This window comes from Kockiozyma suomiensis, assembly GCF_038497685.1.
Source record: "Kockiozyma suomiensis strain NRRL Y-17356 unplaced genomic scaffold V2V93scaffold_13, whole genome shotgun sequence".
Taxonomy (NCBI): Eukaryota; Fungi; Ascomycota; class Lipomycetes; order Lipomycetales; family Lipomycetaceae; genus Kockiozyma; species Kockiozyma suomiensis.
In genome coordinates, this window is record NW_027117676.1 from 412,661 (window position 1) to 429,220 (window position 16,560).

A 16,560-nucleotide genomic window follows, 5' to 3' on the forward strand; every position below is an offset into this window, starting at 1 on the left:
ATCAATCACATTGTGAGTACATCACATGATTTGGGATTAATTTGTACTCTGTGTGAGCTCTGTCACCAGCCGAAAGAATCTCCATGCGCCGCACCAACTCTTTAGCCAGATCTATTAATATAGACGGCCAGATATCTATCAGCAAACCAGCATTTTGCGACAGACCTCGCGGTCTTGCCTGATATGGCGCCTCCAAACGCATTATCGGGTATACTTTCGGTATCTACGTCAGATACTGCGCGCTCTTCTCCATTTCACCGCGTCCGCAACCGCACTCCTTCTCCCGGCCACAGCCGCCACGACAGCTCCTCTCCCACCACCTTCCACAGTAGTCCCTCATCAGTGCCAGATAGTCCCTCATTTGGCATAATGTCGTCGCCTAGACGTACAGAGAGGTCTTCTAGGGCTCGAAGCCGAAGCCGAAGTGCAAGACCGGCGCAATACGTTAGATCGCCTTCGCGGTATGTTGATGCAAACATTCCTCATCAGACACTTCTAGTGCCTTGTATACCGGGTCTGCGGTATTTACAAGAGTCAAAATACAAGTATATCAATACGGGACTTTTTAAAATCAACGGATATGAAGTTTATGTTGTTGAACAATGGGCTACGCGACGATCAAATAACGCATGCATAGTGTGTTACACTGGGAACCCTGAGCACACTGTGACTGTTGCTTCAATTACGATCCCAATCGACGAAGACCTGTGGTCGCCCAGGCTTCGTGTATTTGTTAACGAGCTTTCCAAGATGAATGCGCGCAAGAACCCATGTGAAGAACACAACGCATATCTTTACGTCACAAATCTTTCTTCTTTTCCCTCTGGCCTTACTCTGATCACCGTCCCCGACGGCGATGTGACTTTACATCTCAAAGATTTTATTCTAAACGAGACTTTAAGAAGAATTGGCTGTGGTGCTCGATCAGGAATCTCACTCAACAAGCCAACCGATGCAAGCCGCGATAAGTTTTATCAGCTTTATAAAATTAGCGACAGAGCTCCCTTTGAGGATGCAGTAATTGATTTAATAATACTCGTTCAAGTGTCCCTACATTACTTTGGGTTGTTCAAATTAAGTGATGTAGATGGACTTTTGTGTGATATGACTGAAAAGGCTTTAAATACCTGGTGGCATGATATTGGCGTTGGGCACTATGGTAGTCAGTCTGAAAAAAGCCTGGGTCCCGCTACTATTGCAGCTATACTAGGAATGGTTACTGGATATCGCCATCGACTTAATGCGGCAGGCGTAGCAGTTCCCAAAGATCCATTTGAAGTTGAGGCTTTCAAATTGAGTATCAGTGGGTTTCAGAAACAAAACAAGCTGAAAATCAACCAAGTGTTTGACGCCAATACTCGCGATAGTTTATGCAAGATCCCTGGAAATATTTCGGCGTCTGAGCGATTCGCAATCACAAAGGTTGTCAAAACTACCGTCCAAGATTTGTCAGGAATAAAATCCCAAGTTGCATCTGATGTGGAAACAACCGAATATGATAAATTTCTTCAAAATGTTTACGGTCATACACTTCGACATCTATTCCTGGGCAAAGGAAACACTCGCGAGTACGAAAAGGTAATTACTAGCTTGTCTAAACTTGCCTATACGTGGCAAAATATTTTGGGCAGCAATAAAAATGAACCCACGTTGTTAAATACTCCACCCTCTACAATTGCTCAGCCCGGTAATTTGGATCAAAATGGTCCTGGTACTTCGGCCTCTGGAACATCGGCAATGAAGAACGCTTCAACAGATACTCACACTTCCCGACCTCCATCGAAGCCAGCTTCAATTCTCTCGGCTCATTATTCAAGCCCTCCCGATCTTACAAGAACAGAATACACTCGGGATATACCTGTCAGTGGTTTCAAAAAGGGTACAGAAACTGATTTAAAGTGGACGGCTAGCGAAGATATAGTCACATCAAAGGTTAGGCAACTTAATAGTGTTGCTGTGGCTTATGACCAGGTTCCGGATTTTGTACGTTTGCAGCGCAAAGAACGAAAAGGGGGATATAGTGAAAGCGAAGATACGTTATATTTTAATGATATTTCATCTTCTGGCCAGACTCATGAGATGGCAGGAGAGGTACCTTCCAAGGTTCATTCGAAAAAGGGGGCAATGCATCGCCAGAAAATTAAAACGGACGAAGCGTTCCGAAAAGCTGGAAATTACCTTCGAAACAGAAAAGGGCGCGCTGAAAGCGATGATATGCATAGTCAAAAAGGTCATCCTGAAAATGCATCAGTTGCAAGCCTGACAAAGCATAATTCGATATCGGCAAGCTTATCCGAGTCAGAAAATGTCCCTATTTCGGCAGAAAGCTCAGTTGGTCTTTTATTATCCCCAGATGAATCTCTACGAGGTCGCAACGGTAAAAAGTATGGAGCTTCGGATGTTAGCGAACATGGAAATGATGACACTCGAAATGGTCTTGGATACGATCAAGGGAGGCCTTCTGAGGAAGATTTGCATGACGAGCAACTGCTCCATACATATACTGCCGCCGACGCTGCCAGCCATATGTCAGATACTGAAGGCGATAGTTCAGAACATAACCAGCCCAGTCTTACCATCGAGTCGGAACTTGATCACCTTCGCGAAGAAAGGTTACGTTTAGAAGCTATAGAGGATGAATTGAAGCTATACGCTGAACATTGGCGACGTCACAAGCATCTGATAGGCCCACGAAGAGCATACTCAGTCAGCGATCTTGAATACCCCCTTCTCCCAGCATCTAAAGTTGCGTATTCTGAAACGGAAGAAGTTCCATATACTTTATCTGCCCATAGATTGGCTATTGCTACTTCCAAGGACTTTCCGAAAACAGAATCAGTCCAAAGCGCGCTAGCTTCGGTAGACGACAGGAAAGGCCCTGTTCGACGAGGCAGTTTTTCGTGTGCAGAAAATGCTATTCATTCAATGACAGGATCGGAAAGCTTTCCTTCTGAATCTATTTTACGTCTTTTGAAGCGAGTTTCCAATGCGAAGGTGCAATGCTTGCATGAAGTGGAACGCACAGAGGTATGATACATTTAATGCGATAGCTCTTAATATTTTTTATTCTTATTCGTCGTTATAGAGACTGGAAGCAGAGCTTCAAGCTCAACAGAAAAGTTTAGCACTTTTGTATCATAGTTATGAGAAAGATACAAATGTCATGGATGATGAATTTCGTCATGCTGTCCAGCGAAAAGTTTACCTGGCGAGTAGTATCCAGAATCTGGATATGGAGGCAGCTCGGATGCAGTACGAAATGAGGACGCTTGATCAAAAATTAGATGAACTGGAGGAGTCTGTTGACTCTTTTGCTATTAAGGTCGAGGCTATGGAGGAACGGATGGTTCGAGTCACTGGTAAAGAGCTGAAGATTGCCGAGCAAAAGCGGTAAAAGGGTTTGCTGGGTGGCTCGGTTCCTAATTCTTATGCTTCAGTGATAATTATATGGCTCTTAGTGCCTGACGGCTGCATATTTCAGTCTTTAAATATGAGAGGAGAATTGTAACTGTGCAGACATAAAATATGATTTTTTTTTGTTATGGACTGTTGTAACGGTAATGGATTCGCTCATGTGTATCCTTTAGTCTCATAAGCTAATATATATATTTGTCCCGACAGTCGTGTGCCAGAGCTGTAGCCGGCTGTTTTGTTTATAGATGAAGAAAGTGAATTCTGTACATAGTAGATTGAAAATACAGTATACAATTATCGGTACATCGAAAGTAGTCAGAGAAATCCTTATCATAGAGATTATCAACTGATGAGAGAATAATATAGCTGCAGCTTTTTGAAACAAGTTCGAACAACCGTGCTAGCAAAAAAAGGAACCCAAAAGTGAATATAGCAGCATTTTCTTGATGAAGCCATCTACCCACATGAAAAAAAACTGCTTTGTTGCGAGCCTGCTTTTCACGCCTATGACTTGCAATGTGTTCGAGAATCGTTTGCTTCAAAATGATTTCTAGTATTGACAGGGTATTTATGATGCTGTATATAAGTATACTATAATATGATATGATGCAGCACGACAGATTAAACGTATGTTTTATTTGAGATACATAACAGAGCTTTGAATGCAGAAACCAGCCGCTTGGTCTTCTTGATTTGGACCAAGTGAGATATGTGTTCATGAACTAAGCCTACATTTGTCTACGCATCAAACAAAACCGAATTCAATTTATACATTAGCCTTTTTTTACTTTTAGACTACCCGTAAAAGTGATTGAATGCTCGATCAAAAATATCTTTAGGTTTATTATCCGACTTGGCGAGAGTGGATGATAGCGCTAGGCTTATTATTTCGTCGATCCAAATATCAGTTAAATCAATAATTGAAAAACAAGAGACATAAGAATCAAAGAAAAAGTCAACATGCCAGGGTAGATGCTATTAGAGGGTGCTGTACTCTCACTCGCTTGAGGGATCGAAGGCATTGTACTATTTCCTGTGTAATTGGAAGCGCCAGTAGAATTCGCAACCGGGCACCCATGGTCTTTGTATAAGGTAGCAGTGTCAAGAACTGAACCGTTAGCTGAAGAGATGAAGTCATGAGTGAGATGTGTGCAGTTATGAAACGCGATTCGGCGCCAACCGTACGTATCATTTTGAATATAGGCCGAGTACTCATTAAGAAGCAGAACATACTGGGAAGTTCCATGATAATGGCCACCGAGTCCATTAAGAATGTACATTGGAGCCTAAGGGTTGTTCAATCCGTTAGGGTCCATAACGCCATTCGCCACAGGGTTACTACGCTCGTACATATGTATATGCCCGTAAAAAACCATATCAACACGATACTTGAGCAAGAGAGGCTCGAAAGCTAGTTTGCAGTTCCAGCAGATCGTTCCGGAAACATTAGCAGCCGAGGCGTACCAAGGACGATGCCCGGCAACAATAATCCAGGGTGTTAATGTTCGGTCAACACTAGCAAGATCATGCTCAAGCCAGTCGATTTGTTCATTCTCGTAAGATCCGAAAGGACCAGAAAACATACCCTCCGGCCCATCCACATCATCCTCGGCAATCAACCCGTTGCCGAGATCAGTCTCGGTATTGATCATGACATAATGGACCATGCCATGATCAAATGAGTACCAAAAATTATCGACACCTCCAGATACCTTACCCGGCATCGAGAATCGATTCTTGTAATACGTAAAGTTGGTCTGTCCTTGCGGGCACAGACTAATATTGTAAGTGACGCCATCGAATGTCGTACCACCCTCATCACAGTTACTTTCATGATTACCAGGAGCGACCATATAAGGACGAATTGAGGTTACCGGTTGAAGCTCATCAAAGTATTGATTCAGTAGAAAGTTGTACATATCAACACCCTCATCTATGGTGATGTTGAGATATCCATTAAGAGTTTTGGAAAGCCACGAGTCAGCATATGCCAAATCGCCAGCTAAACGTATGTCAGAAAAAAACATATCAAAAGAATATTAGAACAAGAGAAAAGCAACGCACGGTGAAGAAGAAGGTCGAATCCGTCACGGAATTGAGCGAGGGACTGCATGGTATTGCTCTGAGAGGCCGTGAAGGCACCAGTCGCTGCTTCGCTCTCCACCGACTCTCCGTACTCTCCCATAACACCTAAACCCGCTTAGAATCTTTACAATAAATAGAAATAGTAAATTCCTTACCCATATCAATGACAACAGCATTCACATAAGGTGTATAGTCACCTTTTGGACGTGTGGTCGTGAAGGTATAAGCAGGCAGTTCGCTGCAATCAACACAGTTTGTGTTAGAAACTATGTAGTAGTAGGTTGTATCAGGTTTCAAGCCATCAATCGTGACATGACTGGACCAGGTGGGACATGTTTCAAAAGTTTCAGAAGTTCCGTAAGCAATGGCAGACAGATCCCAAACGTTCTCGCCGTAGTAGACAGCAGGCTTCTTGATTTCAGAATAAGTGTTCCATGACACTGTCATGCCAGTGGGACCGGCATAAGCAAGACGATGCTGAACAGGCTCAAGCAGATTATTCGGAACAGAGCCCGGCTCATGTAGCTGCCAAAGAACCGAGACCGCCGCGCTAAACGGAGCGAGTAAAAATAATAGATTTCTCATGGTTGACAGTCAATTGTCAACAGCACAGGCGAAAGAAAACAAAATTGCACAGTAATCAAGGAAGTCATCAAAGGCGAATTGCATCTATTATTTAACAGTTTGGCTAGGATAATTATGTCTAATGTGATGCAGACGTAGCACTGATATACTCGAATAGGATTTCATTTTGACAATCAGTGAGAGAATCAGCAACATCTCAAGAACGTGCTGCAATCCAGCTAATTGACGAGATCTGATTTCGAAAAGAAAAGAGCATTATCATTGGCGAGTAAACAGAATTGATTTAAATTACTGGTTTGAGACAACCAACGGGCCGGGGGCATGACAAGCCTCTTGAAATCGAAGTCAATTGGGCAAGGTTGTAATAGATTTGACCACTTTGCTTGCCAAACAATGAGGCACGTGCTTCGCTTTGTCTCTGCTAAGACGCCAGATTTATTGACTTCTCAATTGCTACTTAGCTCATGACACAGATATATTAAGCAACCGGTACGGAAATAGCGGATACGCACACCTTTAATCTGCAGAAATTCGGCATTGGCAGGCTAAGAGTAGTTGATTTAACGCAACATATTTTTTTGCTAGGCCAAATCCTTAACAACGCACTATATTAAACGCACCTGAGTTAAGAAATTTGAGCTCAACTGTCAAGAGAGTCATGTTCCTATGCTTACCGTTTATTCCGCGAGTAAATAAAGATCAAAGGCAAGTAATGATATTTAAAGGCCTTTTTTGCTGGGAATGTTGAGAAGTACGCGAGGCTAGAGGCTACAATATTTTGTAACTTTCTATTATAATTGCACAATCGCTAGAAAATTAGAGTACAGTAAAGCGGCAAAAGACCAAACAGAACTGGTAAGATAATGGCCATGCAATATTGCCAAACAAAAAAAAAAAGTAATGCCAGTTTAACTCCTTAGTGTTGTCTGATCCCAATGATCACAAAAAAAAAAGCTCTATATAACAAAATTTTAACACCCAATACCTTTATAAATACATCGTAAATCAATAAGAATCTCAGTCAGTTCTTTCGTCTTTATCATTATCTTTAAAGCAAGAGTCAAGTTCCTGTTGAGCATATACAAACACCTGGTCGTCAAAAAGAGCGTAGTGGATAGTCCCCAGCATAAGGATCATAGTCAAGACGACAACAGCCGTTCCTACAATAGCGGAGACGACGCGGAAGGCATTAATGTCAAGCACAGTGGACAATTCATAGAATGCGGTCGCAAAGGTAGACTAATAAAAACACATTAGAATCTGCCATATGACAACATACGCAAAACAAACTCACAGTCGGAAAGCTCATGCCCCACCAGGCCATTGTAAAAATCCGTGGCCGTCGGTACAGGCACCCGACCACTGCCATAAACATCCAGAAACATGCATATCCGAGCATTGCTAGAGCCAGAAAGGAAGCGATGTACGTCAGCACCGGGAACATCGCAAGGATGGCAAATCTTTCAGAGTCGTGCGCAAGTAAATAATGCTCAAGATTGCGCGCATTGGCAATAATACCGTATGAACCCTGGCCGAGTGGGCCTATTGGAAGAAACGAGGAGATAATGGCCTCTCGAGAGGGAAGGTTACCAGTAAGCAAACGCCACTGATAGACACATGTGTAGGCATATGACAATAGCTCTCCACTTCCCAGGACAAGCGTTGTGACAACAATCATATGCAGCTGCCAATCATGCGGCAGGTGCTCGACGATCATGGTTCCGGTCGTTGCTTGCACGACAAAGGTCACTACAGGTAGTAGAATTACAGCATTCAGTTTTTCGAACTCTCGTCGAATGTGATAAATATACCCGGTGAAAATCATCAACCATGTATAGACGATAGTCAGGACGAGGTTGATCCACCATAGGACATAGCAAACCCAAACCGCTCGAGAACCAAAATACGAATTTGTATTGGCAATGATAGTCGCGAAAGCCATTACAGAGCAGCTTAGAAATAAAGACTGACTAGGATGCTTCCATACTTGTTGATTTAAATCTGAAAAGCTTGTATGACGAAGGACTGTGATAATTGAAGAGAATATAAAACTGGAAATAGCCAAGACATAAAACACGAGTCCTAAATCGCGAAGCCACCGCGCTGGATACGGATAATTAAGAAGAATTCCACTGCATCCACCCAAAGCCATAGACATTCCAAACCACCTACATGTAAAATTCAGAAAGTCATTCTATGGGAAGGAAGGTATCTTCAATATCGAAGTTAAATAAAAGAAACACATACGCCGCAGAGAAATTCCGGACTCGCCACGCCACAGAATCTTTCATCGGAAACCACTGCCTCTGTGAATTATTACTCGCCAATGCAGATTTAACTGCAGCTGGAGCAATATTGTGTCAAACCTGTCATGGAGAAAGGCATAGATAACCAATGTTGTGGGAGCGATATAGTAAGTTAAACCTGTACAGATAGATAAAACCCTACCACTGACATAATTAATTATATAATACAAAAGCTTTAGTCACTCTTGATCATATATATATGTGTCCCAATTTCTCCACGAAGGGCCTGAGCACCTGATTGAAGCCTCAGAACTTATGAAAATTTGCAATGATCCTATAATTCATTCAGGAAGTACTATTACAGTTGTAAGCATGCGTTGTGAGGCTGTAACAAGTGAAGGAGGCTCAATGTGAGAACGCAAGAAAAAACGTATGCGTCAATCATAATACCAATAAAAAAAAGCTCAGACTAATGCAAATTCTGGAGAGTATTATTTTCCTCGGCACTGAGAGCCTTGATAACTGGCGTCTTTTGTTTCAGTCCAGCGATAGGCTTAATTGGGCGAAACTCTGAACGAACCCTGGCAATATCTTGAATGCTCTCAGAGCGCGCGCATCCGAAAACAGACATTATAACTCTCTCTTTTGTTGTTGACAGTTGAGACTCTGACTCGGAGACAAGTATACTGCAGCGGTATGTCTTATTCTTGAGTTACATACAGCTGCTACGAAAAGGGATAAAGTAGACTACTTCCTTAGTACGGTATAGAGAGAAACCGTGTTGTTATTTATGCGAGACCACATACATAGTGCGGTATAGAGAGGTTATTGGACCGTTGTTAATAGGCATGCGTTGGGCGAAGTAGAAGCCGTTAAGTCAAACTGCGCAACAGCACAGGCTGTAGAAGAATAGTGACTTCCATGGCGATTGGTGATTTGCTGTGTCATGCCAAGAAGTAGTAGAGTATGTTTAAAAGCCCTTAGTGTTGGACAAGGGAGAGTACTATCTGGCAATCTCCAGTCAAGTCGAATGTATATTGGAAACCTCTTACTTGTTGGAGGTTCAAACATATCTGAATAGTTAGTGGCAGTTTAGTTTGAAGGGTTCTAGCACTACAATATTTTATAGATATGTGAATAAATCAGTATGGATTGATATATTTCAAAAACATATGCGACTTGGATAGTGACACCAAGAACAATGAGAAACAGAAAAGTAATACAAAAATCAATCTGTTCGCAATTTTCGGAAATCTCGAGGGCGTACTTTGTCGGCATAGGCGGTATCTATGTCCTCGACAGAAAGCCCCGCCGTTTCAGGAACTAGAAAGTACGCAATGACGAGTGTAATTGCACTAAGACCGGTAAATACCAGACCAGTCTTGGCCCCCAGATTGCCTGAGCCCGTATTATAGATATAGGGGACGATAAATTGAAAGAGCCAGGACGAGAACGCCTGGACGACATAACTAATTGACTGGGAATGTTGCCGAAGGCGATATGATGAGATTTCAGGGCACAAAGTCCAGCTGACGCTGATACAGGAGAAAACCTGCCACGAAATGAGAACGTTCCTATTTGAAAATAAAAAATAAAAGTCAGTCTTTACTATACGAAAAATAAAAAGAAATAAAAAATGAGATGGAGACTTACATCAAAACAGCAATTCCCCAAACAGTGGCTTTGTCGCTTCTAAATCCTAGACCACCAATAAGTGCCATGATAATTGTGTTTCCAGTGAGACCGGTCAAATACAGTCGTCGGCGACCTATCTTATCGGTGACTGTCCAACTCAGTGCGATCGCTAAGCATCCGAGGAAAAATCCACCAATACCAATGTCGAATGCTTGTATCGCAGTAAGACCAACGGTAAGAAGAAAGTATACGTTTTGAGCCAGAAAACCCGAGCCAATAGTTCCATTGCTAAACATCAAAAACGCAACTGTCAAAGTACGTTTGAGATCAGCACCTTTAAAGCACTCAATAAACGACGCCTGCTCGTCGAGTTGATTCCGTTCGGTCTCAAGTGTGTGAACAAGAATCTGGTAGCGGACTTCAACGTCGTGATTACTGCCATAAAGTCGCTGAAGTGACTTCCGAGCTTGCTCATCTTTTCCTTTTGATAACAGCCACATTGGCGATCTATTATTACTGGTTAGTCATTGCTCGCACTCGTACAATATCTCATTGACAAAACAGGAAATAGTACTCTGGAAATAAGAATGCAATCATAGGAAGGCCACCAAACACCCATTGAAGGGCGAAAACAGTTTTCCAAGCAATCGGTTCCATATTTGGCACAAACGCGCGAACAATGCCCAAACTGGTTCCTTGCATAGCTACAGAGAAGAAGACCAAGGCTTGCAGTATAGGACCGCGTAACCTAATGGTCGAAATCTGTAGTGTTCACTTTTAGTTAGCAATCAAAAAAATTAAAAAAAAAATATATAGATAAAAAATTGTTCAAGATACCTCAGATGCATAGGTCGTACCGACAGCTAACAGCGCTCCGACAGTGACACCGTTCAAGATCTTTCCCGCCAAAAGCACGCCCCGACCGGCGGCAGTAAATTGTATAGCGGTTCCAGCAATAGATAAGGCAGCATATCCCACCATGGCATAGCGACGACCCACGAACTGAGCTACAGGACCTACACTGAATGATCCAACCACCTGGCCAGCGTTTGACATCGATGTCCACAGCGACGTCCATACCGAAGGCGCATACAAAGAGCCGGTCTCGGGGTCAACTTCACCAAACGAGAGCAAGAAAGCTGGCATGGCAACGGTAGATCCGTTGGCTACCGTGTCGTATCCATAAGTCATGCCGCAGAGAAAAGAGATCAAAGCTAGTGCGTGGCCCCAGTTAATATAGGGCAAAATCAAAAAAAAAAAAAAAAAAAAGAGAGAAAGGTATCTATCGAGGTATCTTACAATAAAAAACAATCCGCTTATGCGCTTTCACAGTGTTCCAGACGCTCATTTCCTTCTCTGCCTGGATGAGCTCTTCTATCTGGGTATGCGTCATTTTTTCCTGTAACGCAGGAAGCTCACCATTTTCAACATGCTCCATCTGCTCATTTTCAGGTTTCTGCAGTTCAATAGACATGACAATGATCTAGTGTGATTACGGCTCTTTCAAAGATGGAAACTCTTGAGCTCGAATACGAAGAGGCGTGTTGTATGAAGAGTGGATCCTAAACTATTGACTCTACAAACCTGGTGAGGTAATGGGCTATATCAATACCATGACCTGTTCGGCCAAAAAAGCGGGGTACTCCTTCGCTTGCCTGCTCCCCTGTCAAATCCAGCCAGGGCCCGCTGCGTTCGAGCCATTGCCCTGAGTGCGGGGAACCAGCTGTATGCAACTCTAAATGCTGTCGGTGTATCAACAGCCCGCTTGACTGCTCAATACATTTTGGAGCTGAAATAATCCGAGTCTAGGGGATCTGCGTGGTCTGCTATCTCTTGTGACCGCGCACTGTGGGGCGCTGTGCTTGTGCCTGTCATTTGCCGACTCACAGAGGTCGAAATGAAGGCCCGGACCAATCCGAAATCTGGGGAATCAGATATAAAGTTTTTCTCCAGCCGAATAAGCATTCGGAAGTATAGGCAGGTTAAATAATTTAGCCTTATGCAGACAGAGCTCATATTGCAAATATCTTGATACCACTTTCAGACTGAGAATAAGTCGAGATGACCATCACAGACGTAACTAATATGGAGAAGTCGTACGTATCTAGGCTGCCAGAGCTTACACTCGAGGAGAAAGTGTCATTGCTGTCCGGAGTTGACTTTCTTCACTCGGACGAGGTTTCGCGAGTTGGGATTCCATCAATCAAGGTTCAGACACCCTAGAGCGTTCGAGCACTGACTTTGGTGGAATTGTTATTAAATGTTATTGCAGCTCGTTGACTCCATCAACGGTATCAAAGGTTCAGAGGTTCAGAAAAACATTCGGACGGCGATCTTTCCTAGCTCAACCTGCTACGGATCAACATGGAATCACGAGTTGATGGAGATGTTGGGCCAACGCTTGGCTTTTCAGGCTAAGCTCAAGTCTGCTCAGGTAGTTTTGGGACCCACGATCAATATCCATCGCGACCCGAGAGCAGGACGTAATTTTGAGTGCTTTAGTGAAGATCCGCTTTTGTCAGGCCAGTTGGGTGCAGCAATAGTCAACGGGCTTCAGTCGCAAGGCGTCGCTGCTTGTCCTAAGCATTTTGCTTGTAACGAAAGCGAGTATCAGCGTCGCAAATACAATGTGACAGAGTCTCCCAATAGTCGAACCACACGCGAAATCTATTTTGCTGCGTTTCAAGAGCTCTTGCGCCATAGCAATCCTTTTTCGCTAATGATCAGGTATATCTCTCTTTTTCCATTCTTTCATTATTTTTTTTCATTTCAAATTAACTCAAATTGAGTTAGTTACAATAAGTTAAATGGAACATATACTACGGAGAACTCGTTCTTAAAAAAAGTTTTGCGTGACGATTGGTCCTTTGATAACTGCTTGATCTCAGACTGGTATGCCACCAAATCTGGACCGCAGGCAGTCAAAGCAGGATTAGATCTGGAGATGCCGGGACCTTCTGTGTTCCGGGGTGCTAGACTAGTTGCAGAGGTCCGAAAGGGTGACTGGGACGAGGCTGCGATAGATGAATGCGTCACCAGGGTTCTGGCTCTTTTCGATGCCACAAAACCATCTCATAGCCATGCTCCGGAGAGCATTGCCATGGACGAAGAATCGAATAAGCTAATCAAGCGGATTGCTTCCGAGGGAATTGTTCTGCTCAAGAACGAAGGAGGGCTCCTGCCATTGCATTTCGACCAGTCGCCAAAGATCGCCGTTGTTGGTGTTCATGCAACCGAGCCAGTCATATGCGGTGGAGGAAGTGCATCTGCTACTCCTCAGTATCTGCAAAAACCTTTGGACTGCCTGATTGAAGCTCATCCTTATCCTTCAATGATTCAGTACGCACGAGGCGTCAGCATCAATCGAGTTGTGCCTGCTATGCCTTTATCGCAGTCGCGCGCTAAAAACGGCAGGCCCGGATTTGATGTCTCTTACTTTAGCAAGTCGGCTAAAGAGCCAGTGCTGACTGAGTTTCAAGAATCCCCGGTTGTGTCTCTAGTTCGGCTACTCAAGCCTGGCTTGGAAGAGGGTGGATTTTACTTTGAAATTGCCACCTCTCTGACTCCAAAATACATCGGCGAACACACTTTTGCTGCCCGCGTGACTGGTGCTTTTGAGCTATTTGTCGACAATAAACTGGTAACTACTATTTCTGATTTGTTTTCATATATTTTAGATTCAGCTCTTTCTAATATAATGATAGATCTCGTCAAAGCCTCAGCAGGAAGTCTCCATGGAGAATTTCTTGTTTGAGCCGCTGCACCTGGAGCATCGAGTCAATGTTTCAATGCCGGAACTGCGCAGCTATCCAATTCGACTAGTGATGCAGAATAGGCTGGCCAAGCCTGGCGACTATGAGCCAAATCCGCACGGTGCTACGTTGGCCTTTCAAGAAGCGATAGTTAATGAAGAGGGTATTGCGCAGGCTGTGTCTATAGCCGCAGACTCCGATGTAAGCATCGTATATGTTGGTCGTAACGGCGAGTATGAGTCGGAAGGATTCGATATGACCAAAATTGCTCTTCCTGAGCCTCAGATTAGCTTGATCAAACATGTTGCCGCAGCATCTAAACGGACGGTTGTTATCCTGTACTGCGGTAATCCGATTGATGTAACCGATTTTGTCGACGACGTGGACTCAATAATCAACGCTCATTTCCCGGGCCAAGAAGGTGGACAGGCACTCACCGATATCCTCACTGGCAAAGTTAACCCAAGCGGTCGTTTGGCGACTAGCTGGCCGAAACGGCTCGATCGCGAACACGTACCGTCATTTGACAGTTTCCGGGCTCGACTTGACAATGACCAAGGTTATACAATTGACTACACCGAAGGAATTGAGGTTGGCTATCGTGCACCTACTTCGGCGGAAACATCGCGCTGGCCCTTTGGCTTTGGACTTTCATACACTACGTTCAATTACTCTGATCTGTCTGTTATCAGTGAAGACGGCAAGGTTTTTGTATCGCTTAAAGTCCGAAATTCTGGACCGGTTGCGGGTCATGAGGTCATCCAGGTATATGTTATTCCGCCGTCGACTGCATCCGTCTGGAGACCCAAGCGCGAACTGAAAGGATTTACCAAAATTTGGGCTCTCCCTGATCAGTCTGTCGATGTCAGAGTTGAACTCGACACGAAGCACGCCGGCAGTTTTTGGGACGAGAGTATCTGTCAGTGGCACCTCGAGTCTGGCACATATGGTATCATTGTAGGCGATCTGGGCGATAGTTTTAAGGTTGAGCGCGAGCTGACATGGAACGGACGCTGAGGTCCCTTTTGAAGTTTTTGTTTTATCACTAGTCCTGTTTTCGTATTTATTTGTTTGTGTTCTTGCCCAAGAATGAAATATTGGCAAAATAGCAGTTATTGCCAATCTGCTATTTTGCCAATTTAGAGAAAAAAATCATTTCTATTTCAGGTTCCTTTCCATTAGCCGAAAGAATACAATTATTTTCACTTGTTGCAATTTGTAATAAAAGCAACGGTAGATAACGCACACGATGTAGGGAGAATAGAGGATAAAAAAGGACGAGTTAAAACGTTATTTATCCTAATATCATTTGTCAAAATATAGCAACTTCGCACTCGCTAATTACTATTTACGATTTAGATACAATTAAGAAGCATAAAAAATAATAAATGTCATATTTTTTTAAATAGTAGAATTTTCGGCTGTGATATATCAAAAGTAATCACGTTAATATATTATTAGCCTCTTGTAAATCTTGGTCGTCTACAGCTGTACACCCAGTTTTGCAACGGTGGCCTCGAGCTTGGTTTTTTCATAGGGTATCTCATCATCGGGGAGAACAAATCCCTTAAATGGAATTCCTGCCTCGTGAATGACGGCTTCGATTCCATCGCCGGTTGTAAAACTCCAGAGACGTACAAACTTGCTGCGGAACTTCAAGGAGAAGGGGGTGCCAGCACTGATGAATAGGGTTTCACCTTCGCGGACGACAGTAGGCTCCTTGTCGCCGATGACGGCCTCCAGCGTGCCTTCAAAAATGCAAAGACAGTGGTGCACGTTAGGAAAGGTGAGGGTCGGCAACTCGGTCTTGAACACCGAGCTGGACTCTATGCTCGTTATTGCAAACTTTCCGGCGCTCTGCTTGGTTGTGATAAACGGGCGCGACAGCACACCGCCAAGAATCCAGCGGGGACCGGTGTTTGCCGTGAGATAGTATGGCTCGGTAACGTCCGGCAGCTTCTGGTCACTTTCATCCAACGGAGTAACATCAACACCTTTGTGGTCGGGATGGAAAATAACGTCGTACTTTCCACGCGCAGCCATAATCTTGGGGATTAGGATCTCTAAAAGGTTTCGGTCGTCAAACTCAGGCAGCAAGATACTGTTATTGGGCTCACTGATGTAGCGAAAAAAGTCAAGCCACTCGCCAGGACTAACGAGTCCGTACGTCTCGGTATGCGGGCCAATCCAGTATGGGTTGTGGATAATACCCTAGCGCGGAGATTAGTACAACATCCCAATATCAAAATATTATATCCAAGCCTGCTTACCGGAGGAACAGATGCAAAGTCGCCCGGGCCCAGAATCTTGCACTTGTCGCCGTTCCAGAGCTTTAAAAAGCCCTTGGTGACCAAAAACACATCGTGGGCCTCGTTATGATGATGGAAGCCCGGCGCGTCTGCCAACACAGATCCACTGGAGAACACAGACAGCGCCCCCTTGGTCTGGATTGCCGACGCCAGAATGCGGAAGACACTCTTGCTGCCGGGGATCGAGATTAGCTCTCCCTCGAGCTGGGGGATCACATAGCTGCTTCCATCAGTAGGTGGTTCTGAAAGTCGAGGAACGGCCATTGCGCGTATATCAGTATTTGACGAGTAAAAAATCTGAAGAGACCGGATCCAGAGGCAGTCTCCACAATTATACGCCCAGTGCGTTGATGTCAGCCGCGGGAGGCGCGGCGCCATGCGGGGAAGGGACTATCCCGAACACCCTAAACCAGAAGAAAGAAACTCTACGGCCAGCCCTCGGGATTTCCGGGTCACCATTTGGTTGAGTCTCGGTGCATTCTCTAACCCGCCTACCGATATCATTATTGAGCTTTGAGGCATTGAGCCATAGAA

The 16,560-nt window shown here is 44.2% G+C and overlaps 6 protein-coding genes across 6 annotated transcripts; 2 read left to right on the plus strand and 4 right to left on the minus strand.

The window, feature by feature from the left end:
- The first annotated feature begins 113 nt into the window (after positions 1-113).
- Positions 114-3,716, plus strand: V2V93DRAFT_374368 (uncharacterized protein). The gene is made up of 2 exons (XM_066911228.1): positions 114-3,027; positions 3,086-3,716. Exons 1-2 carry the CDS (start codon positions 184-186, stop codon positions 3,392-3,394), a joined length of 3,153 nt encoding a protein of 1,050 aa, XP_066764093.1. The 5' UTR covers positions 114-183; the 3' UTR covers positions 3,395-3,716.
- Positions 3,717-4,322: 606 nt separating this feature from the next.
- On the minus strand, positions 4,323-6,084 carry V2V93DRAFT_392448 (Metallo-dependent phosphatase-like protein; the record flags this gene model as incomplete). Its single annotated transcript, XM_066912476.1, has 4 exons — positions 4,323-4,700; positions 4,734-5,416; positions 5,479-5,604; positions 5,655-6,084. The coding sequence occupies 4 exons, from the start codon at positions 6,082-6,084 to the stop codon at positions 4,323-4,325; spliced, it is 1,617 nt and encodes a 538-aa protein (XP_066764094.1).
- Positions 6,085-7,101: 1,017 nt separating this feature from the next.
- V2V93DRAFT_382156 (voltage-dependent anion channel) lies at positions 7,102-8,242 on the minus strand (the record flags this gene model as incomplete). The annotated part of the gene is made up of 2 exons (XM_066912143.1): positions 7,102-7,323; positions 7,379-8,242. The coding sequence occupies 2 exons, from the start codon at positions 8,240-8,242 to the stop codon at positions 7,102-7,104; spliced, it is 1,086 nt and encodes a 361-aa protein (XP_066764095.1).
- Positions 8,243-9,259: 1,017 nt separating this feature from the next.
- V2V93DRAFT_74376 (general substrate transporter) lies at positions 9,260-11,588 on the minus strand. The gene is made up of 5 exons (XM_066912780.1): positions 11,265-11,588; positions 10,803-11,179; positions 10,540-10,727; positions 9,984-10,472; positions 9,260-9,904 (listed from the first exon to the last, which is right to left on the minus strand). Exons 1-5 carry the CDS (start codon positions 11,437-11,439, stop codon positions 9,559-9,561), a joined length of 1,575 nt encoding a protein of 524 aa, XP_066764096.1. The 5' UTR covers positions 11,440-11,588; the 3' UTR covers positions 9,260-9,558.
- A 145-nt stretch (positions 11,589-11,733) lies between these two features.
- On the plus strand, positions 11,734-14,789 carry V2V93DRAFT_74390 (glycoside hydrolase superfamily). Its single transcript, XM_066912781.1, has 4 exons — positions 11,734-12,173; positions 12,238-12,692; positions 12,759-13,605; positions 13,670-14,789. Exons 1-4 carry the CDS (start codon positions 12,027-12,029, stop codon positions 14,732-14,734), a joined length of 2,514 nt encoding a protein of 837 aa, XP_066764097.1. The 5' UTR covers positions 11,734-12,026; the 3' UTR covers positions 14,735-14,789.
- A 258-nt stretch (positions 14,790-15,047) lies between these two features.
- On the minus strand, positions 15,048-16,312 carry V2V93DRAFT_388189 (cupin domain protein). The gene is made up of 2 exons (XM_066912321.1): positions 15,988-16,312; positions 15,048-15,928 (listed from the first exon to the last, which is right to left on the minus strand). The coding sequence occupies exons 1-2, from the start codon at positions 16,288-16,290 to the stop codon at positions 15,200-15,202; spliced, it is 1,032 nt and encodes a 343-aa protein (XP_066764098.1). The 5' UTR covers positions 16,291-16,312; the 3' UTR covers positions 15,048-15,199.
- Between the last annotated feature and the right edge of the window lie 248 nt (positions 16,313-16,560).

Coding starts and splice junctions, on each gene's coding strand:
- V2V93DRAFT_374368 (XM_066911228.1), top strand. CDS start 184: ATGGCGCCTCCAAACGCATTATCGGGTATACTTTCGGTATCTACGTCA. Junction 3,028..3,085: donor ATGAAGTGGAACGCACAGAG/GTATGATACATT, acceptor TCGTCGTTATAG/AGACTGGAAGCAGAGCTTCA.
- V2V93DRAFT_74376 (XM_066912780.1), bottom strand. CDS start 11,439: ATGTCTATTGAACTGCAGAAACCTGAAAATGAGCAGATGGAGCATGTT. Junction 10,728..10,802: donor GTACGACCTATGCATCTGAG/GTATCTTGAACA, acceptor TGAACACTACAG/ATTTCGACCATTAGGTTACG. Junction 9,905..9,983: donor TGGGGAATTGCTGTTTTGAT/GTAAGTCTCCAT, acceptor ATTTTCAAATAG/GAACGTTCTCATTTCGTGGC.
- V2V93DRAFT_74390 (XM_066912781.1), top strand. CDS start 12,027: ATGACCATCACAGACGTAACTAATATGGAGAAGTCGTACGTATCTAGG. Junction 12,174..12,237: donor TTGGGATTCCATCAATCAAG/GTTCAGACACCC, acceptor ATGTTATTGCAG/CTCGTTGACTCCATCAACGG. Junction 13,606..13,669: donor TATTTGTCGACAATAAACTG/GTAACTACTATT, acceptor ATATAATGATAG/ATCTCGTCAAAGCCTCAGCA.
- V2V93DRAFT_388189 (XM_066912321.1), bottom strand. CDS start 16,290: ATGGCCGTTCCTCGACTTTCAGAACCACCTACTGATGGAAGCAGCTAT. Junction 15,929..15,987: donor ACTTTGCATCTGTTCCTCCG/GTAAGCAGGCTT, acceptor TCTCCGCGCTAG/GGTATTATCCACAACCCATA.